Here is a 22,762-nt window from a genome sequence, read left to right on the forward strand (position 1 = left end):
ATTTCAGCCTTTCGGTTTCAGTTTTACACATCGCTTTGCATGCGAGAGCTCCAACGACCCCATCACTCATCTCACTCTATGGCGGGCGGGTCGTCAGGTGACTCTTGAGGTTGAGTTGCTGGAACTCAAATCGGCACATTTCCCAAAATGATGAGCCGCTTTATTTACAGAGGACTATTTTTAGCTTGTGCTGTCGTTACCAGAATGTTGGCTGCTACAAGCCTCCCAGTCCGTGGACTTGGGTTGGGGAGGCAAAGAGCTCTGTGGTGTTTGCAGTAAAATATGGTAAATCCCACGTACAAATCAGTTGGATGCCTGCATGTACTAATTGCCCATGTGTCAGCCTCGACAACAAGCTGATAATCCTGCTCCTTACTGGCAGCGGGGTTTCGCTTTACAGGAATGAACTGCAAATGAGTCCTGTGTCACTTAGGCATGTTAGAATGCACATACAGAAGTCAAAGGCAAACTAAACAGGGTGCCAACGGCAGGTTTTATGCCATTTGACATCACTTACGCAAACAACTGGAGTTCTAGTCACGGGAGGAACAACAAACACGTCAGGCGGTTGGTTTTAAATCAAGCTTTTAATGAAAAGATCATAAAATAACAGTTTCTTTTTCCTCACTGCTGTACATTAAGACTGCAAGGTTGTGAGTGCTGAGGTCAGCTGTATTACACTTTTATGACACTTTGAGTTTGCGAGCCCCATCGGTGGCTCTGACCTGAATACGAGCTCTCTGAGGAGTGGAGAGAAAACGAGCCCAGCCTGGGTGCTGCCAAAAGCCGCAGAGAGAGAGGGGCGGCGGTGCTGGAGTACCGGTGTGTGGGTGAGATCGCGTTTAAAGCCTAGAAGCCCGCGGACGTGAGCGTGAACACCGTGCGCACGTCAAGCGCGTCAAACGGGGAGGGTTTGCCTTTAATTATTCACCAGCAAAGACCCTACATGTCCATTCCAGAGCCTCTCAGCCCACGAATGCCGATATATTATTGAGGGGCTGTTCCTGAAGGAAGATGGGACAAGAAAGGAAGCTTGATACCCCCACGTCATGGGCAGCTCCATAAATCACCTCTTCAAGTAATATTTATTAGCAGCTCATGTAGTGCACATCGAGGTGAAACTGTGCCTCTATCAATGAATAACCCTAATTAACAGTAATGTATAAAAAAGATGCTGCAACAAACACCATTAAAAAAAAAAGGATATTTTGGTTACACATGGACGGCAAGAGTATAAATGGTGAGACGATAGAATGGCGAGATAGCACAAGTCTGTAAACACTGAACGTTGAGGTAATTTGGTGTTTGCTGTTTTAGTCACTACTGCACAAAGACGCTGTAGGTACAGTAAATAAACCACAGCGTGGAGGAGGCAGCTGTCTAGACAGTAACAGATATTATTGGGAGTCTTGGAGCTAAAGCAAGGGACGATAAAGCTTAGGTAGGTTTTAATGGCACGGAGTCCATTTCAAAACTGGCTTTGGTTTAGTCTGTCGAGGTAAAAAGGAGCATCTCCATAAATAACCAGACAGACCAGCCCCTCTACTAGAAGAACGCCTGGAGACAAAATTCGCAACAGTCGCAAGAATCGAAACGCAGAGACCCAAGCACAGTCTCACGGGTGAGATTTAAAGCTTTTGTAACACTGCATAATGATACGATGACAGGTTCTTTTTGACAAACGCACGACCACAGCTATGAGGTAAAAAAAGGACGACGAAGGGCAAACCGGTTAAATGAGAAGTGATGCGACAGCGTCCGAGTCTTCTCAGAAGCTTTGAAAAACATAGAAAGTGCACTTAGTAAAGCTATCTTACCCACAGTTTCTAAGTTCCTCTGAACTAACAGACACTGGAAACAAATGCAACGCAGAAGATGAGGAAGTGTTGGGTGTTTTAAAATGACGTAACAACAGTCAGGGGATCGGTGACTTTTTTTCCAGCACTTGGCAACACCCAGGAAGAGCAAGGTTGAGCAGTTACAGTAGCCTCCATTCTGCACAGACAGGTCAGCGTCCTGCCCGTGTCCGCAGACACGCGGGGGTCAAAGTTCAACTCCCCTACTGTGCAGTCATTCAGTGAGATCTCAAGAACATATGGGCATAAGAAAAGAAACAACACACCCATAGTGAAACATGAAATAAAACCCTACAGACTGTCAGGTCTAACTGAGAAAGAAGATATTAAAAACGCCATAGACCATTTTATTTTACTTGGGGAAAAATAAAATCAGTTCTCCCACAAAGGTTACTTCACAGATTGTGGTTAATGGCTATGTTTTGTGTATCATTTTTGATTCTCAGCTTGAAATCCTTAAAACAAAACTTAAAAAAAAGGGGGTCCTGCCTCCACCTCAGTCTCACACACTGAGATAATTCTTTGCAGGGGTGAGGGCAGGACCGGAAATAAATACATTCATCACTGACAATAGACATTTGATAAAAAAAAAAGGAAAATGAAAGAGAGAACACTGTCAATAAGTGTTTGCACCAACTTTGTAGGAGGCCCGGCCAGCCAGAGGTTTGTGCTGCTGTCCCCCTCAGAACACAGGCAGCTTAAAAAGAAATATCCAACACACACCACAAGAAAAAACAACAACATTCACAGTTAAGACTACAAGTTTTGCCCGTTTACATGCAGTGGAAAAAAAAAGATATCAAAGCTACATTCTCCAGATATGGTTTGAGGAACAGCCAGCATACAGGATGTACCACGTTACGGAAACAAGCCAACGCATTCAAGCATCACCCGCCCACTCCTACGTGTTAAAGAGACCCAAGCAGCAGAGGTGGACCTCAAGTGCGTGTGGGTAAACAGACACACAAGACTGAGCTAAAGACCCTGGCTAACAATGCCTTTTGATTAATATGTCAAGGACTGGCTGCGCACCCCCATCGCTGCTGCCCCATCTGAAGACAGGCCAGAGGGCAAGAGGATTGGGGCGCAGGGTCACCCCGAAGCCAGCTGGCAGAGGGGCAGGGGGCGGCGGCGGCCCTCAGCCTCCTCCCCTTCATTCAATATGCAGCAGTCCGTCTCGTGTTTGACGCTATGCTTTTGTTTTGGCAGCAACCTTTGTGAAAAAAAACCACACACACACGCACGCACACACACACAACACAAGCGCCTCGCTGGCTGGCCGAGCCTCGACTGAGGTCTGTAAAACTGTAAAAGTTTATGTAAACAATGAGATAAATACATACGTTTCTTTTTAGAGCCACACAAGGTTCCATAATCATTCAAATGTGCTTTGGTTTAAAAAATAGTTTGTGGATTTGGGTATGAGCTTTTTTTTTCTTCTTCTTAGTTTCTTTGTACAACTTTGCAACTATTTCTGAACATACTGTTACTAGCTAAAGTGTAGACTTGCTTCGAGCTGCCTCGCCTTTGTCAAGGCTCTTTGTGTTAGTTGAAAAAGTACCCCCCTGTTTGTCATCAATATGAAACTAGTGTTTTGCTTTTCCCATGATTAAAATACAGAACAAACGATCGATACAATACTATGTCTTACAAATGTAGCTGAGAGTCTGCATTCACAGATGCAGAGCAATCCCTGAAGTATTTGAATAGTAGTAGTAGTAGTAGTACTAGTAGTAATAGTAGTAGTAATAGTAGTAGTAGTAGTAGTAGTAGTAGTATGGTCACAGTTTGGAGTTCATAGTTTTTTCTTTATGTCAAACAAGCAAGCATTCAAATGCAGCTGCGAAGTCTTCTGCAGAGATGGCTCGAGATCGAGTTGTACAAAAACACTTTTTGCACGACAGACATTACGCTGTACTGCAGTAAGTGCTGACAAGTATGAGAAGGTTTGAAGGCAATGCATTGTGGACTCCCTCTTAAGCTGGAAGAGGTCACAAGCAACAATGAATCAGGCGATCAATAACATGTTTACGGTGGCGGGGGCTTGGGGAGTGTTGAAGAACTCATAATGTACCATGCAATCACTAAACAGCAACTGCTTACCAGCAAGACAACAACATAAACAAGCAACAAGTCCAGGTCGCTAGTACCTTAAAACAGTAGTGATGGTTGTGTAGCTGTATCCCTATAAAAACATTTCACAGACCATAATATGAGGACAAAAGAGGAATAAAATGGTCAAGAAGACAGTTAAACCAACATAATAGAGGAATGCCTATCCCAAAAACTTGTAGTGAAGGTTCAAACTGTTAAGACTTGATACACTGGACAGGTTTCAGTGAAACCTATAGACATCAGAGGGGTCATTCCCAACATACGGTTGCTTATGAGGTAAAACCTTAAAAAAGGTATAAAATAACTTAAAATCATGGTGATGTGTAATGAAATACAGACAAATGTGCTGTTTAACTGTCCAGTGCACCGGATTCTCCCTTCTTATTACAAGTTTTCACAAGTCTGGCTCACAACCCCCCCAAAAAAACCTAACAAGCAACTGTAACTTCACATTAAAATTCTGATTATAGTCTTTTTTTTCCTTTTTCCGTCATTTTTTTTTTTGGTCTGAACAGAAGACATACAATGTCACCAAGTCCTGTTTTTAAAGTCAGGGAATATAAAGTGATACGACTCTGGATACAAACTAAAAGAAAGAGGGGAAAAAACATGTTCAGAAACATGTTTTTAAAACTTCACCAGGTTTTGTTAGGAGGTGAAGTTTTCATCAGACCGGCCCACCAATCAGCACAAGTTTCCTTGCGAGCCACAAGAACCTTTGTCTGTCTCAAGAGTCATCGGCCAAAACTCTGTCAAAGGGAATTGATTTCTTTATGTGGACTTAGAATATAATTCTTAATTTGTTTTATACACCAAAAAGAAATCAATATTGAAATAATTTAGTATGCTATATATCTTAAGTACATCTCTTTAAAACTTTGGTTATGAACTTGTCTAGCAATGTTTGTTAGTTAGCTCTGTTCTCCTCAACATTCATAAGATCTTTGGAACACTATACATCTAAACTAACTAACCACTACTTGCTCCAGGCAGGAAGCTACAGTACGTTTTGAGGTGGGGCCACACTGAGCGGGCTCCCAAAAGCTATATTTGACAGGTAAACAACAGCTAAAAACAATATTAAATGTAAAAAATCTATGAGCATTAAAAACCTGTGTTGAGAGATGGGCAGGTTAAAGCATCAGGTGAAAAGATAGACCATAATCTACACACTTTTTACAATTAATTACATAGGAACTTTAACTAATCAACATAGAGTTTGTAAGAGTAATCAGAGGTAGCGAGGTCACAAAAGCCTATAAATAGACTCTTTTCTTTCTGAGGGGAGGAAAGCTATACAGACAAAAAAATAAATGTACCCACTGAACAAAGTGTTCAGGCTAAAACACCCTCTCCGTAGCCCCATTGAACCCCTCCCCAGCCCACATCCCTCCCCTCCACGAGAAAAATCCCCAGACCTTCCAGTTTAAACATTCACCGAAAACGTTACGAGTCCTTTAAAATGAGTACCTCGAAGTGTTCATCTTTCCAACCAGGACTCATCCCTGGAGCACTAGCAGGCAAAAACCGAAACGAATCAAAATCCTTTTTATATATATATATATATATATATATATATATATATATATATATATATATATATATATATATATATATATATATATATATATAACTGTTACTAGCCACCCAGAGGACTATGAGTGTTTGCTGTATGTAAAAACTAAAACTTAGTCTAACGTCATCCCACCCTGAAGCTTCTTTCCAGGGTTTTCTGTTAAAGCAGGGAGATGGTCCCAAACCCAGTTACCTCTCATCCTACAGACAGCTCCCCATCACCAACATAACAATGGATATAAAGCTGTCAGGGTAAAAATAAATCTTTTTGCTGAATTATTGCCAGTATTGTTTACATGGGTTTTTGGTCAAAATAGCAATGGAGTACAGATAGAACTCGTGAGTTAAGTTGAGGGACAATCTCAACACGACTCAAAGCTCAAAATGAGAGGAAGGGTGCAGAGGGGTATGAGGTGAGGGGGTTTGACGTTCAAGACCCACATTCACATTTCACCGACTTGCAACGCAGACGAGAAGTCGTGTGCCACTCCACCATGGCTTTGTGACTTTGGAGAGAGACAGGAGTCAATTGTCCCTCGAGAACTCCTGAGAGGTGAGCACACGTCACCCGATATCAACGATGACGCGATCCTTGCATCAAGAAGATCCCACCGCCGCCAAGAGCCCACTGTGGCTAACAGCTACATCATTCACTTAGCCAGGGCATCGTGAACTGGAATTACCATGTGTCTGCATGTGAATGTGTACGTGTGCATTTCTTTGCTTTTGAGATGGAAAAAATGTAGAGAAATTTCTTTTTTTTTGTTTTAAATTTAAATCCCAGAGTTCTTTGGCTTGATGCATGTCTAAGAGGGTGAGGTGTGCATTCTCAGGTGACTGATGAGGTTGCGCTGCTGAGTAAACTTCCCCCCACATAGCTGGCATTCATAGGGCTTCTCCCCGGAGTGGACACGCATGTGCTCCGTCAGACGGTACTGACGCGTGAAGCGCATGCCGCACTCTTCGCATGCGAACGGCTTAAGGCCGAGGTGGCTTCGCATGTGGCGTGTCATGGTGCCCCTCTGGGTGAACATTTTACCACAGATGTTGCAGGGGAAGGGCCTGGTGAGCCAGTGGCTTTTTTCATGCTGTCTCAGGGTTGCCGGGTCTTTGTAGCTCTTACTGCAGACTGTACACTTGAACGGGCGTGTTTCGGGGCCAAAGCTGGAGGGACCGACGGGAGCAGAAAGGTCCTCGGCTTCCTCCTCGTCTTCCTCTTTCACAAAGGTGCCTCCCTCCTCTTTGATGTAGAGCTCGTCCTCGGTGTGCTTCTCCACGTGAGCGTTTAGCTGCTCTGAACTGGGGAAGCCCTTACCACAAGGAATGCACACATAGAGGTTGTCGCCGAACGCTGGCTCGAAGCCCTCCTGCCTGTACACGTAGTTGGCGCCTTGGTGTCCCCCTCCCGTGCCTCCGCCCGCACTCTCGCCATCACTTTGACCGCTCTCGTCACTGTGGTCCTGGCCGTTCTCTCCCGCTTCCTCCTCGTCTTTACATTGGTAGGACTGGTCAGAAGTGAAGCCGCTGCCAGTGCCCCCTCCAGCCCCAGCGGGGCGTCCATCTTTAGGACCTACAATCACCCCATTAACCAGGGGCCTGTCGTGCTCTTCAGACTTCAAGCCTGATGCCTCTCTCTTAGGCCACTCGTTCTTGCGTGCACCCTGCCGGGACTTCTTCTGCGGCGGGGGACCGTCTGGCTGGTTTTGGTTTTCCTCTGTGGTTTTAGAGGAACAGTTGAGCTCTATGGTCTCTGAGCCACAGGTGTCTACACCTGGTAGGGTAGTAGTAGAGTCATCCAGTGAGGCACTGTTGGTTGTGGATACTGAGGCAGATTGAGGAGATCCTTGGGAGTTGCTTTGTGGGCTGAGGGCATCAGTGGCTGTGCCTGCAGAGGGAGGGCTCTTCTTTGACAGGTCCAGTCCAAGGTCCGGTTCTCCGGCACTTCCTCCACTACTGATGTTACCATTGGTGCTGGCGCCATTTGCCCCGTTTCCATTCTTCCCGGAGCTGCCTACAAACATCTCATCATCTGAGAGTTTGTCCCGAAGACCTTCATCTGGCTGTGGCTGGTCGGCATCAGACGGGGTTGGAGGATAGTGGTTGTTGGATCCGACAGGTGTAGAAGAGGAAAGGCGCTGGCTATTGAGGCGTAAGCGGCTGAGGGGGGCTGTAGTGGAGGGTTTACCTGGCATGGGCTTCCCACTACCGCGCTTTAGTTTCTTTCTGCACAGAGCAGCGAGGTCATGGAGCTGGAGGTAGCTGGCTGCGGTTAAGAGGGCACTGAAGTTCTGCTCACTGCTCTGCTCCGATGAGGACAGGAGCTTTCCAGTGTAGATGAAGTCCAGAACTTGTCTGAACACAGAGGGGTTGACCATCTCCGTATCGAGGTTAATGAGGTTATCGTGGAGGACCAACGATTTGAAGTAGATGCTGCTTGCGGCCAAAATGTTCTTGTGGGCACGGAAGAGTGCATTCTCCACCACGATGATGACATCACACAGGAAGCCCTTGGCTCTCTGCTGGTTGAGTTGCAGCAGCAGTTGTTTGGCATGATTTGGCAGTTCCATTTCCACCTTTCCTTTCTTTCCTTCTGTCTCTCTCTCTCTTCCTACACGAGCGCCACCTTAAGCTGAAAGGGGAAAAAAAAACATTTTAGCATTTTAGTAAGTCTGCAATTATACTATGACAAATATTCACAATAAATTCAATATAAAAATTTGTTTTTGACAAAAGACATGTAACAAGTATATCTGTCTCTGTCTTTATGGCCCACTGGGTTCACCTGTTTAAGGTTTTAGAACAGCGTGCCACACAGTCACATGGCAGCTCAGAAACTGGAACCCTTTCCTCCCTCTCATCTTCCCTTTTAAACCTACATGGATCAGGTTCTGATTGTACACATTGCCAATGTTCTGGTACAAAAGCCAAATGGGCGGAGAACAAGAAATGTAAAGTAACTACTCTAAAGGTGGCACCTCTCAGCGCCCCCCCCCGTCACCACAGTGTAACTCTAGTTTCAGTAGGGTGCCCTCTTTGGAAACTCGGCTCACTCTAGTATCCATAAGGTCGCAGTAATGTCAACCCAAGCCCATTGTGTGGGGGTGGAGGTCGATGGCATAGAGGGCCTGGGGGGGTGGATTAGGTGACACCTAAACAGGTAAAGCTACACGGGACAGAGCAGAAGAGGGGGGTGGGTGTGGCTCAGAGACAAGGACGGCACCACCTGATCCTCCATGCAGGCCCTCATTTATAGAACAGTTGACTTTCATTCACCTCAAGTCCCAAACTGACCACCTATCATATGCCACATATCTGGTACTTGACTACATTGAGTAAAGTCTTAGAAAGTCTTAGTATAGAAAACACACATTTTGTTATATAATTTGAGTTGAGTTCAGTTGAAAGCGTTAGCCATGTCCTCAAAGCCTCAGGCATGCTGGGAAAAAAAGGACACATCTTAAATGTCCCTGATCAGAGCGGGTACTGATTTGGAACAGATTATACATTAATGCAGAGAAAAGTCAACTCAATCCGTAAATAAACATGAAAATGCTCCATTTCAAGGCAGTGCCAATCTAGAGATTTACTGAAATTCATGTCCCCTAATACGCAGAGCAGCTCTGCAGGCTCACAGATGGTTACATCTGCTTTTTCACAATTTGTGACTGGTTTAATGCAAGTTAAACATTTCTATGATAAATATTGGTTAGCCTTATTATACAGAGCCTTGGGTGGAGTTTCAGATGACCAGTGACTTACATAGTGGTTATTTTGCTTTTAACTTAGCAGAAGACGCCTGAATCATTTACGAGAGAGATCCCAAAAAGCTGCTGCTTGGCTTTCGACCAGGTCTTCAAAAGGAGGTCTCGTGTAACGCCAATGCCGATCTCTTTACACTGGCTCCCTATCACATTCAGAATTCTTGTGATTACTTTTAGGGAGCTGCGTGTCAGGCACCTGCATACATTAGAGATCTACTGCAACCTTGTGTCACCAGAAGGTCCCCGAAAGGTCGTCTGGTTAAGCTTTCTGCTGGTTTCTCCCTCCAGGCTAAAGATAAAGGAGTCTGGGTCTTTTGACGTTGTGGCTTCTGAGCACTGGAGCTCAAGACTCCAAGATCTACACCGTGTGTTCTGCTCAAGACTCATGAGACTTGTGTCGTTTTGTTTTTACAGATCAAGTGCTGCACAAAAATACAACTAACACAATGACTGCCGGGAAGGAAAGTGACTATAAAACCTGTTCTAGTGGTGAGAACGACACAGGACTCAGTGTTAATCAATGGCGGGTATGAACATTGCTCAATGATGAAATTCATTCAAATGGCTCACAGATATCAAAGCTCTGTTGGAACAGTCAGGGCAGCTGATACAATCAGCCGGACTAATCATCACTCTCAGGTCCAGGTCTGGGCTTGCCTCCTCTGCTATGACACTTCTACCAGTGGTCTCGGCCCCCTCCCCCACATTTCCTCTGCTCCTCTCTTTATCTCACCGGGAATTAAGACACATCCACGGAACAATTTTTGTAGCCAAAAGTGAATAACAATGAGCTATTCAGGAATATGCATCCTAGATCAGCAGCCGATGGAATGATGTGCGACAGATTTACAGCACTCAACCCTGTACCCAGTAATGAATACGGGGTTCTACTAGAGAAAGAAGGGGCTCTGCTATGATGCCAGCCAGGAAGCCATATATCAGTCAGGTCTCTCTTAGCATACGCACACACCTCTGCAGGCTTTATGGGGTTATTCAAGAGGCTTTTCCGGCAGAGCGACATAAAAGGGGGCTGGGCTCTGAGTAGAGAAACCAGGAGGAGAAAAAAGGAGCCCTCCCCCACCCTCCTTCTCTTCTCATCCCTCGCTCGCTCCCTCCCTCTCCTCCCCCCATCGCCCAGAAGGCTACCCTCTCCCTCTGGCCCCTCCAGTGCTGTGCCGTGCCGGCTGGATTCCAGGGAGCTGCTAATGGATTACGGCTGATCTATATGCAGCTAGGGTGGGACACATGTAGGCCCAGCTCCCCTCAAATGGTGCTGCCCAGGAAACAAGCTTAATAACACGGGGAACAGAGAGGCTTGCGCCATCATGGCAGCTCCATCTGTGGAGGATGGAGCTGCCATGGATCATGTTCAATGCAGAAACATGCCGTTGCCATATCTTTGCAGCTAAAGCATCACTGCAGCACAGTTGTGGTGGGAAATAAAGGACTGATGAACGATCGGGGAGGCAATCCTGCTGGTGAGCTAGAATAAAGAATGTTGTGCTGTTGGCAAGCAGGCTTTCTACAGCCCGCTGAAAAATGCTGGCAGGGTAGGTAAGCTAAAAGGAAGATAAATGCCTGTGACGGGGTAGAAAAGAACGCTCACCAACCACAGCTGGCTCTCAGCTGGAACTGCAGTCCAGCTCTAGATGCTGCCCATCAGGCACAGGCAGAAGCATAATTACTCGGTTTTACTAAACTATAACAGGAGGGGCTTAGTCTCAACCTTGACTTGTTACACAAGTCTGCTGACGAGGAGATAAGTAGACAGATGTGTTTACAGAGACTTGACAGGAGAGATCAGGATGCAATGCCCATGTGTTGATTTGAGACAAAACCAGAGAGCATCAAAGCGGCTCCGAGCCGTCACTTAACGCTCGTCTACTCAAAAACAGGTTGCACCAGAGCTGGGTGAGCTGGTTTAACTTTATTTACTGCTGCCTCATTCTCCATGGAGGTTATGGATTAAACATTGAGCAGTCCGTGCTCACGCAGGGAAGGTGAGTGGGACAGCAGTGGGCTGTGGCACTAATCTCCTGAGCAGAGGGGTAGAGAGTCAGAGGCCGGGGCAGAGGTGACGCAAAGTCCTACGGCGCAAAAACAACACACACCCTATTTCAGTTTAAAGTCATCCGATGGAAAACCAGACCGTCGTGCATCGTGGCAAAATTATCCTGGAGTGACTCTAAAATAAAAATGTACTTCAGGACTAAATGTGAAGGCGAAGACGCCGGCTGAGAAAGGAACGTAACACATCGGCTAAAGGGCCTTGACGGCGCACGCCCGCACAGAGGCACTGAACCTCATGCACGCACTCACACAGTATGCTGGTGGGCAAAGAGTGTGGGGGAGGGGGTAGGGGGATGGTACAAAGCCAGTTTGAAATACAAACACCAAGCCACCACGGCCGAGCCCCTCCAGCGCTGCTGGTGCACGGGTACCGGAGGTCCACAGGACTCGGGCGGCCCAATTACCCCAGTTTAGGTCCTTTACATGGATGAAGCGACGGATCCCAGCACAATGAGCTCTTCTCTTACACCTGTGCGACATCACACTTCTAACCTATTTGATTAAACTAAGATCACTACTCATTAGACGTTCACAGCTAATGCTAAAAGTGTTTAAATGCACACGCAAATAGAAACAGAAACTCAATGAGGGAAAAAAAAGGGACTTCTTCAGCCGTTTTTAAATCCTCCAAACCCATACGATCAAACATGGCTTCTTGTTAACAGGGTCCAGAGGAGTGAGTGCCCTCACAGTGGGTGGAGAAGGATCTGGACGGGGACACATCAGTTTGGTTTAAAGATAACTGACAACACGGTGCTAAAGTATCAGCGCTCAGTCAAGCATCACTGTTTGTAGCGGCCGCAGCCGTTTGGTTAATTATTTGGCAAGAGCATGTTTTTATTTGCAGACACAAGTTACTGTGTAAAAGTCAACATACCTGCCAACCTATTGAATCTGAAATACTTCATTATTTGTGTAATTGACCTCCACTAACAAGTAGCCCTATAGTTAAACAGCTACCTAAATGTGAGCTAATTGCTAATAAGAGAAGATAAGACTGTGCTCCACCCTGTAATAAACAAACCTAGCTTTTTAATGGCTGACCAAACCAAAGCAGAGCTACTACTACACGGTTTAGAATAAGAAGAAAGCCAAGCGTGTTTCTGCTTGGTGTTGCTTAATCGCTGCATCTAAAGTGGCCCTTGGAGAAATTCAAGACAGAAATGAGACTTTCATTGACTACGCCGGCACCCACACCCACTCCAACCGTGTTTCTTCACTAAAAGTGATGCGATCAATGGAGTGGCCGTATGACTGGTGTGATAAAGTGCCCTCTGTCCTAAGAGAATGAGCCTTGATGAGATAAAACCCCCGTAAAAAAAGAAGCAGCAGGCCCAAATGACTGGGTCTAATGCTTGGCTACGGGACAGAGGGCATGTTGGGTAGGGACCGATCCTGTATGGTCCAAGGTTTTACAGAGCTGCCACCCCTCCTCCTCCAGCCTTTACACACTGTGTAACCTTCTGGCTATCAGCTCTGCATTCCACAGACTGTTTCTTCTTCTTTAAGAACGACAACGACCCTGCCCTGTGGTGCTTTAGCCACTGAACAAGCCCGACTGGCCTCCAACAGGCACCACAGACCCGTGTATACACACACCCAGCAAATCTAAGTCCTCATCCAACATGTCAGCAGTACATATAGCCTAAGTAGCTTTCTTAGTGCATTGTGCCCCCCCCACACACACACACACAGTGCTGCAAGCTATGATCTCAATGTACACAGGACACTGTGTGTATGCGTTGAGAAGGGGAATGGACAAGTAGGGTGAGGCAAGACCAACCGGCGGATCATGAGGCACACACACACACACACACACACACACACACACACACACACACACACACACACACACACACACACACACACACACACACACACACACACACACACACACACACACACACACACACACACACACACACACACACACACACACACGCGCCTCGATTTACCCTCCAGGCCGCACTTTGTAGTCACACTGATCAATGAAACTAGTCACACTGATCAGTTGACTTGACGTGGACGATTTAATGGGCTGAATTAACTCAATTTGAAGCTCATTACCAGATGTACACGCTACCAATGACTATCTGACAGCCGGTACAGTATGCACATGGTTAGGCCCGACATTACAACAACAAGGAGAGACTCTGGCCCTGGTTTCTGTTAGACGCTGTGGTCAACACATGCCCTGAACACAACATTTCAGGCTAATATTGTCTCAACAAGGCTGTTTTAACACAAGCATAGTTCCACAGGTGAGTGTGCAATTTCTGCAACATGGTTTAAATTAACCTAACACCTGAAAATATTAGGATCATTAAACAGTCAGTCCTGCCCAGCGTCGAGGCCTATTGCTGTTACAGATGCAGCATTGTCACCATCAGACGCCTGAAGCAGAACTGCCTGGAGCCCTGCTCTTGCTTCACACATAATCTAATCTGATGAGGTTTATAAAGAAAAAAATGAATGTGGATGCAGCTCCTATTCAAGCTCATCCCAACTCTTCTCCTAATCTACTCAGGCAGATGTTAGTCAGACTGAGCTAGAAGACACCTCAGCTACACTTCCAAGGGGTGCAACCTCCTCAACAGCATGCAAATTAAAGGGTAAAGAGAATAAAAGGTTGTGTAATCACATACATTCACCTCAAAACGTCCTCACCTCTATAAATACACAGAAACTGCATTCCCCCCCTCCCCTCCAACAACATTCTTACAGGAGCTCATGAAAACATTTTAGTCCAATGCAATTTAAATTGCAGAAGCAGGAAGCCAGATTACTGGCATTCCTGGCCTCGTTTCTCCGTGCCACGTTAAATCACCTGAGAAACCAATTGAAATGAATATTCAGATTTCAGATCCATTACCAGAAGTATTTTACTGGAACCTGTCGGTTTGGAAAGCGCATCACTTTGGGTCACAATGAAACGCTACGCCCACACAGTAGCTCATCGTGGAGATGGACGGAGCCTGTAGCCAATCTGCCTTTGAAGACGGACGCTTCACAATCCCAGCGCCGTGTTTTAACTATTATTGGGTGCGTCAAAAGCGCAATGGATGCGTCTGCAAGTAACTTCCTTCAATAGCGCTACCTAGTGCGGCCTAAGCTGCATGTAAACAATACCAACACCCCTGCGATGAACACGGCGTCTGTGCGGGGAAAAAACACCCGAACATTTCACAGAATCCGTGCGGTTTCCATTTGTGCAACGCATTCACTGCTAGAACCAGATGACAGCGACGGGTTCAAACGAAACCACCGGGCATTAGCGCACACGAAAACGGCTCAAACGCACACTATTGTGTTATAGAGCCGAGGAGAAAAAAAAGAGGCAAAGTGTGAAAGGACGTGCGCGAGGCGCCGCGTCGAGCCCTTCCGTCGCCTAACGTGCGCTGCCAACCCAGTAATTATTTGGTACACTCATCCTGCGAGGCGTCCCTTATAAGCCCACGACACCAAAATAAACGCGGCGACGTTCACGGCCCGTTTCATCCGCGCGTCCGGGCGCGAGCCGCGGTGAACTGCGGGGCGAATCGCGTGGGCTCCGTGGGCTTGCCAGTCGGGCTGGTGGAACCAGCGCAGGCACCAGCGGAGCCCCTTTTTGTTGGCACGCCGCGGAAAAAAAAAACACACACCAGCGCGACGCCGAAAAGCCCCGACGGTCCGCGCGGCGCACGGGCGGAAAAACGGACGCGAAAGCGGCACGATTGCGCGTTTACGGCGCACACGAAAGACAGAGAATTCTGAGAAATACCTTATTACATCGGTAGGATCGTTCTCAAGCGTTCTTTACCATCCTCCTGCTCATCTCACAGCCTTCGGGACGCCATGTTGCAAGCTTGTGACGTTAGGCTTCCTCACCCCTGACCCACATTTGAATAGAAACCAGCCCAGAGCGAGGCAGAGAAAACATCCCACTGTGGGAGGGTTCGGCCACTTTCTCAGCCCAGGACCCCCCCCCCCCCTGGCAACTTTACCTGCAAGATGGCAGAGAGCGAGGACGCGGCGGCGGGAGGAATATGTTTAGACTTGGTTCACGCGGCGGTTGGAGCCGCAGTCACGGCGCGGCGCGGCTCAATGCAGGTGGAAGAACACGCACGCGGCCAATTATTGTGCAATGTTTAGGCCCGCTTCGCCAGATAAACAGCAAAAACTGGCAAACCAGATCCAAACATGTTCTACTGAATCACAGAGAAGCTAAATATTACGTTTATTTAACGCACTAGTAATGGTAATTTAAAAAAAAATGTTTAATTTCAGATTGCATCACACGAAAACAATTGTTTTGCAGGCTTTTCGCCAAGTTCATGTATGAATTGAAAATATTCAGATTAGTTTATGCATTTATTTAATAAAAAACTCAACCGTTTCATTAGTTATGCATGGTCTAATCATGGTTTTGGTTTTTTGTTATATTTATATCATAAAAACGGAAGTGGGTAATTTTAAATATTTCAGACACAAGACTCAGAAGTGGGAGAGAAGAGAGGTTCTGGTTCAAGAATTGGGAACCAGATGTGCGGAAGTGTGGCAATCTGTGGCTCCTCCTTCAAGAACAGTGGAGAAATATGGCACAACCACTGATGGGCTTCACCAAAGGCCTTCACCTTTTAATGACCCTCTGCCAACTTGGTTCCTTGGATTATGTCACCTGCCTGTAGTTACATGTGTTTGTCCCATTGCTCGCCGAGCCTGTAAAGACTATAATTGATCCAGGTAGAGTCAGCTCCCGTGGTTTCTTCCCATGCTTCACGTTCCGTGGACAGCGAGGGGGGTGGCGTCGTGCCAAAGTCCTCTTCTGCCGCTCTGTGGTCGCTGCGGAAACCGCAGGTTCCACGCGCTCATGTTGCATAACCACGGCGCCGGGATGCTGTAGCCAGCAATCCTTTAGGAACAATAGTGGACACAGCTACGGTCTACTGACCGATGGTTAACGTTCATCGCTACAAACTAATTCGATTAAGTGTACGGATAATTTATTGTAGTTTATTTGTGATGTCATCTAGAGACAATGACTACGTACTTGTTCAAACAAGCCTGTAAATCTTAGATCTAAGCATTTAAAAATTGGACACCATTGACTTTAACATATATACACTAAAAATATTCTAGCATAAATTAAAGGTTATAATTAATTATTCCCTGTAATCGAGTCGCACACGAACGAGACACGATAATGAATTAATCCTGTTTAGCAATTTCAAACGAGAAAGTTTGTGAATTAATGAATTCTACGCATGAGTCATGCCAGCTACTACCATAAATTATGTGTCACATGTATACTTATATACAGTGATGAGCTGAGGAAGAAAGGGACAACTTTCAAATCTTCAGAAACTCAAGACATTGAATACAGAATTAAAAATGAACAGACCAATAAATGAATATAATGTACTGACACGTGTTAAATACAAAGTCACAGCCCTGCAGTGCATAAAGATGCCGGTAAAAGCATATATACACACATGTAGGGTAACATTCAGGACATTTACGTTGCTCAGCAAGACATCGACAAATGCTTCAGAGACGCACGTTTACGTTATTAGAGCTCTGGTGTCAAAGGCAAAAACACCGAGTGTCCACCCCGTCACCTCCTCCGGCCGCAGGGCCTCCACACCGTGGAGAGCAGCGTCGCTCTGAGCGGACGGCACCCTCTGACGTACAGCATGGGGGTCAGGGCTGCGTTGACTCGGGGAAAAATGCGAATGGGGTCGGTGCCTTCGTTCTTGGTCGCATAACAGGTAGAGCCTGCGAAATTACAGGCGATGACGTGACAGCACAAGGGAAGCCACGTGCCCAGGAAGCACGCAGCCACCACTAGGATGAGATACACGGACGCGCGCTTGGTGTCTCGCTCCTCTGAGGGGGGCTCCCTGTCCAGCTGGAACCTGGCTATGACGAACAGCTTGATGTTCAGCCCTATCATTATAACCACAGCGAATACATTGCCCGCAAATGTACCGATGCTCGTGACTCTTCTGGCGACCCCGATTGTCAGCATGTTCTGCAGCGCCACGATGACGAAGGCGTAGACCCAGCAGGCGACGATGACCAGCAGGGTGACGCTCCGGGTCATGCGCTGGGAGTATTTAAAGGGTGACGCCACGGCGTGGTACCGGTCCGCCTGTGCCGCGAGGACGGCCATGAAAGACACGCCGAGGAACGTGGGGGCAACGAAGAACGTTCTCGTGGGCGAGTCGAGGGTGTCCTTCACGTCCAAAACGCCCACGTAGTAATAAGAGACGCCGGTGCAGAGGTCGCTGAGGCAGGTGCTCAGCATGTACATGAAGCGGTTCTCGCCGCGCAGCGCCCCGTTCAGCATTATGGACAGAGACACGGACGCGTTGGTGAAAACAATGGCCGTGCCCAGAGCAATGCTGAAAAGCACGAACAGGACATTGCCGAAACTTGTGAGGGGCAACACGAAGGACAGCTGGCTGCTGTTACTCATCCGTGCTTCGCGTCTGAACGCAGAGCACGCGCTCGCGAACAGCTGCACGTGCTGGGATTTATACAGACTCAAACTTCCAGCCACGCGCGTGACTTCAATTCCCAGTGAGCGGCGGATGCGCAAACTCCCGTTCATTACGCACAGTGTCACCAATACACGACTTGGCCCCAGTGCGTACGAATTATACGACACTGGTTAAACATGTTTAACTGAAAGTAAAATGATTGTTTGCTGTGATCTCTCTAAACTTTTGAGTCGTTTTCGAAGCTGACGCGGGCGAGTTTTCAGTTTTGCTTTGGTTTCCAAATAAACCACATTCAACTGTTGGTTTTAACGGCGGGACTGTCCCTGACTCTTTCTCAGTGCTTCTGAACCAAGACTCATAAACAGCCTCTAACATTTAGCTAGAACACAGCTGGACTTGTTTATAGGCGTTAGTTGAACAAACGACATCATTTTATAGGTTACAACGGCCTTTCAATGACAACGCCTTTCATACTTTCCATGCAACACACTGTGTGTCTCTACAGGTCACACCATTCTAGACCACCTGCACATCCATTTCACTCCACTGTGTATATTCTGTACATAACTTCATTTTAATTATTTGTATTTTTATGTTGAGATGCACCACCTGCCAACATCAAGTCAAATTCCAAGTTCTGTAACGTGCTCTCTACAAGACCTGGCAATAAAGCTTTTTCTGATTTTGATTCTGATTCTGATTAATAGGAGTGTTTTGCCCCAGTGCTCCCTCTAGCGGCTAACGCGCACTGACATGTCCGGTATTGGATGTTTTCAGACTAGTGTTCGTCCATGTGCTCATGTCACCTTCACTCGACCAGTAGTGTTCTTTTTTTATCTGTAAAAAAACCGTAACTTGTTGCATTCAACATCATGATGAAGTGAGACATGCAAACAATCGCTGTGATTATCGTGTTTATGAAGCAACGATGATCCGAGACAGTTGCGTTAAAAGGCCAAATAAGCATCATGCTGAAAACAAATTGTAATGACATACAATAATATTAATATTATAAGAAAATTGGAGATGTTTTTGTTGTTGAATTACTTAACGACAGCTGGACCCGCACTTGTTTGTGTCAAACTCGCAGCCCCCTGGAGATCAGGAGGTTTGCCTCAGCTCCATTATATATAACGGCCGCTCGTCTTCTGGCTGAGCGTCAGGATGCTCCTTAATGCCACCGTCCCCCTGTCGGTGTCTTTCAGCTGTCCCGAGGACTTCCTCATCTTCATCTTCCACATTGTGTTCGCCACCAGTGCGGCGCTGGTCGCCGGCTCGGTGGTCGTCGCTATAACGACCACTCGGTCCCTGCGAAGCCAGAACCGCTTCATATTCATGCTGAACACGAGCATCAGTGACACTCTGACGGGCTGCTCGGTTTACTACCTCGGCCTCTTCGACGTCCAAGAGGGCTACCCCTCGAGGAACGGGAGCTTCTTCATCCTACCCTCGTTCCTGGGGGTCAACGTGTTGACCTTCCTCTGCGCTCAGATCGACCGCTACGTGGCCGTGTGCCACCCGTTCTTCTACAGCCGCCACGTGACGAGGTCCGTGGTCGTGGGGACGTGCGCGTTCTGCTGGATCCAGACCTACGCCACGCTCACGATACGGAACGTGATGCCGCTCTCGAAATCGGCTGAAATAACCGCATTCGGTGTCATGTTTCTGCAGATTGTAGTTCTAACGAAACTGGCGATGACGGTGAAGCTCTACGTTATCGCCAGGAATCAGCTGCAGAGAGAAGCGCCCAGCGTCGACAGGGACAACAAAAAGGAATCCCTGCGCACCATCGTGTTTGTGGTCCTGTCCTTCTTGACTCTGTGGGGCCCTTCCTTTGTCAGCATACTTGTCAGACAATTCAGTGGCAAAGGTCTGACGTTTAGGAATGAAGCCACCAACCCGTTCACCATCATGGCACGCTTTAACGCGCTGGTCACCCCGTCCGTGTACGTCTGGAGCAGCCCGGCGCTGCGGGAGGCCGTGTGGAGAACGGTGTGGCGAAGGATGTGTCCCAGGCGGCGAGTACGGTAAGAAACGGGCTGGTCATTTTAAAAAGCCCCCATTCATGTGTCTGGGAACATTTAACCTTTGTCTGATAAAGGCAGTGACTCTAACTGAATGCGTCCTCTCTGTTTAGAGTAGGCTTCAACTTTGATGGGCGAAGAAATGATGATAAAGCAGCAAACAGCATCAGCAAAACGTTTATTTCTGTTAACGTCTTGTCTCTGCACGTCCATTACACTGTTTTTACTTACTGAGCATTTCGCTTGTTAAATAAAATATGTCAAATACTTAATTATATGTAGCAATATATCAATTATCAATCAATATATGTATCAATATATACAAATATTGGGGGGGGATTCTTAAGGTGAAAAATATACCGTGGTGGAACGATATGTTGATCTGTGACACAGTTTCCACACCACCTCATTAGTGTAATTTAGTTCCACAGGTGGGCACAACCGCGGCCTGGCAGGATGTTGAACCTGAACGTGCCACGGATCAGGGAGGAGTGAACGGTCGTATGAAGTCAACGACCATCTGTTTATTGATGAGGCTGAGGACAAAGCGCATGTTGGTGAACTTTGGCGAGAAACATCGTGGTCTGCTGCAGGTTCAGGACCACGGTCAGTTCCATTTCGTTGGAAGTGACGACTGAGACGATCGGAGGCTCAGCTCGTACATTATGGGCAACGACCGTCAATAGACTAAAAGCTACCATTTTTAGGGTCTGTTACTTGTTTGTCTGTTCTCCAGATCCATCTCGCCATTAAGGAAAATTACCTTTCAGACACAATTTCTTTGCCTATCAGTTGTATTGAGTTTAGAATTCATTTATATTACAACGTAATTATTGAGTTAACTTTACAGTAATGGCCCATTGTTGTGATCAAATGTAATGTGCCGAGATATTTCTTCTCAAACCAAGAAATATAGGAAAAAAAAAATTGTGTTTGCCAGCAAATTAATGTTTATTTAATTTATCAGGCTATAATATCTGCTTCTGCTGTTCATAAAGACTAATATTTAAAAGAGCTTCGTCCTAAATTAAAGATAAGGTCTATGTACGAATATTTCATGTCAGACAACCACTTTATTTTTAATTATTACAACACAGTCAATTCTCAAATGTTTTTTACTGTTGTTGAAATTAAATATGTGAAAAGATTTCACCTTAAACAGCTTGTATTCAGTTCACGCAGGATTTATCAAGATGCACCAAGAAAATAAAGCGTTTTTTGTCTGAACGCAGCAAAGCACTTCATAGATTCCAGTGTTTTAATCTGTAATTAATGCTGAAATGTTGTTTGAAATCACGTGATCATTGTGCGTGATTGCATCCCCGCTCCCAGAGGGAAGGGACAGTCTGGGTTCACGTGGGCAGCGTCTCATCCAGCTGCTACATAAGCACCTTACTTTCAAGTTGCGCCATCGAAACGATGCTGGTTCCCAATAACAGTAACACGAACTCTGTGCCCGGAGGAGTTCCTCTCTCCGTGAACTTCGACAATCCTGGGGATTATCTCGTGTTCATCTTTCAGATTCTTTTCGCTACAAGCACCGTTCTCGTGGCCGGATCTGTGGCAATAACCATCTGGGCCAACGGGGCGCTGCGCCTTCAGAACAGGTTCATTTTCATGCTCAACACCAGTGTTTGTGACACGCTCATCGGCGTCTCCGTGTTTTACATTGGCCTGTTTGACGTTCAGGAAACATATCCGTCACGGAATGGAACGTATAACATGCTGCACTCTCTGCTTGGTGTGAACATATTGGCGGTTTTATTTGCACAGTTTGACCGCTACTTTGCGGTTTGTCACCCTTTCATCTACACGCGCTTCATAACCCGCAGAGTCGTCATCTCTGCAAACGTTTACTGTTGGCTTTATTCCTACTTTACTGCGATCATTTCGAATTTCATGCCGCTTTCCCAAGCAATACAGATGTATGTTTACGGTATTGTAACCTTGCAACTCATCGTGTTCACCAAAGTGGTCATGACTATTAAACTGTATGTTGTTGCCAGATACCAGCTTGAAAGAGAACCCCCCAGTGCCGAGAGAGAAAGCAATAAGGAGTCATTAAGAATCATCATTTTTGTGGTTATCAGTTTCTTGGTGCTGTGGTGCCCCTCGTTTGTTAACATCGTGCTCAGACTCTTGCTGGGAAAAGGACTGGGCTTCAGGAACGACGCCACCAACGCGTTTGGCTCCTTGGCCCGTCTGAACGCTCTGTGCACCCCGTCGGTTTACCTGTGGGGCAGTCCAGCTCTGAGGAGGGCCACGGTCCGGACGGTGTGGGCCAGGGTGTGTCCGAGGTGCAAGACAAGGTAAAGGCGTGAAGATGCAGCTCATTTGTCTTAAAATAATGCGTTTTGAACTCGCTTCTTTCTTAGCGTTTCACAGTCGGGTGCAGTGAACAAGAAAAGCAACGGAGGCCAGATGAAGATTCACCCGCCGTGAAATAAAAAGAAAGGAAAATTATATCAAACTGTTGGCTCTGACTGTGTGAAATGTATCATGCACAAATAATTAATAACCAATATCATTAAATTGATTTTATTATCATTATCATTATTATCATTTTTTAAAGTAAAATGCAATGTCACATTTTTTAAAAAAGTGATCAATAATTAAAATATACTTGAGCTATAATCTCATTGTAATATTAAATGAGAAAACAAAGGTGCTTTGATTATTAATTATTTTAATAGATTTTCTTTCCCTATCTTATTTAGGCTTGTTTATGTCTCGGTCACGTTTAAAACATTTGTATATTTGCCAACAATGCAGAATGTGTCACAATTTAAAGAAATATTAATTTCATTAATCTATCTCAATTTTTAACTATGCAGATAAACTAACTTATTAAAAAAAACTAAAGCCGTCAATAAGCTGAG

The 22,762-nt window shown here is 46.2% G+C and overlaps 3 protein-coding genes across 6 annotated transcripts; 2 read left to right on the top strand and 1 right to left on the bottom strand.

Moving 5' to 3' along the window:
• Positions 1-568: 568 nt before the first annotated feature.
• On the bottom strand, positions 569-15,478 carry hic2 (hypermethylated in cancer 2). 4 transcript variants are annotated; one of them, XM_041072402.2, is made up of 3 exons: positions 9,531-10,405; positions 9,306-9,450; positions 569-8,175 (listed from the first exon to the last, which is right to left on the bottom strand). In XM_041072402.2, the coding sequence occupies exon 3, from the start codon at positions 8,111-8,113 to the stop codon at positions 6,353-6,355; it is 1,761 nt and encodes a 586-aa protein (XP_040928336.1). In that variant the 5' UTR covers positions 8,114-8,175; positions 9,306-9,450; positions 9,531-10,405; the 3' UTR covers positions 569-6,352. The 4 variants fall into 4 exon arrangements, with proteins under 4 accessions (XP_040928336.1, XP_029018231.1, XP_029018229.1 ...); XM_029162398.3 differs by lacking the exons at positions 9,306-9,450; positions 9,531-10,405 and adding an exon at positions 15,361-15,478; XM_029162396.3 differs by lacking the exons at positions 9,306-9,450; positions 9,531-10,405 and adding an exon at positions 15,138-15,293.
• Positions 15,479-19,023: 3,545 nt separating this feature from the next.
• LOC129604656 (G-protein coupled receptor 183-like) lies at positions 19,024-19,890 on the top strand. Its single transcript, XM_055512006.1, has one exon. The coding sequence runs from the start codon at positions 19,024-19,026 to the stop codon at positions 19,888-19,890; it is 867 nt and encodes a 288-aa protein (XP_055367981.1).
• A 1,395-nt stretch (positions 19,891-21,285) lies between these two features.
• On the top strand, positions 21,286-22,325 carry LOC129604657 (uncharacterized). Its single transcript, XM_055512007.1, has 2 exons — positions 21,286-22,192; positions 22,259-22,325. The coding sequence occupies exons 1-2, from the start codon at positions 21,303-21,305 to the stop codon at positions 22,323-22,325; spliced, it is 957 nt and encodes a 318-aa protein (XP_055367982.1). The 5' UTR covers positions 21,286-21,302.
• The last annotated feature ends 437 nt before the right edge of the window (positions 22,326-22,762 follow it).

This window comes from Betta splendens, chromosome 9, assembly GCF_900634795.4.
Source record: "Betta splendens chromosome 9, fBetSpl5.4, whole genome shotgun sequence".
Taxonomy (NCBI): domain Eukaryota; kingdom Metazoa; phylum Chordata; class Actinopteri; order Anabantiformes; family Osphronemidae; genus Betta; species Betta splendens.

What these genes read in the sequence shown, in the direction of transcription:
- hic2 (XM_029162398.3), bottom strand. Translation starts at nt 8,113, where the DNA reads ATGGAACTGCCAAATCATGCCAAACAACTGCTGCTGCAACTCAACCAG.
- LOC129604656 (XM_055512006.1), top strand. Translation starts at nt 19,024, where the DNA reads ATGCTCCTTAATGCCACCGTCCCCCTGTCGGTGTCTTTCAGCTGTCCC.
- LOC129604657 (XM_055512007.1), top strand. Translation starts at nt 21,303, where the DNA reads ATGCTGGTTCCCAATAACAGTAACACGAACTCTGTGCCCGGAGGAGTT. An exon ending in TGTCCGAGGTGCAAGACAAG is followed by an intron (nt 22,193 to 22,258) that starts GTAAAGGCGTGA and finishes CTTCTTTCTTAG; the next exon opens with CGTTTCACAGTCGGGTGCAG.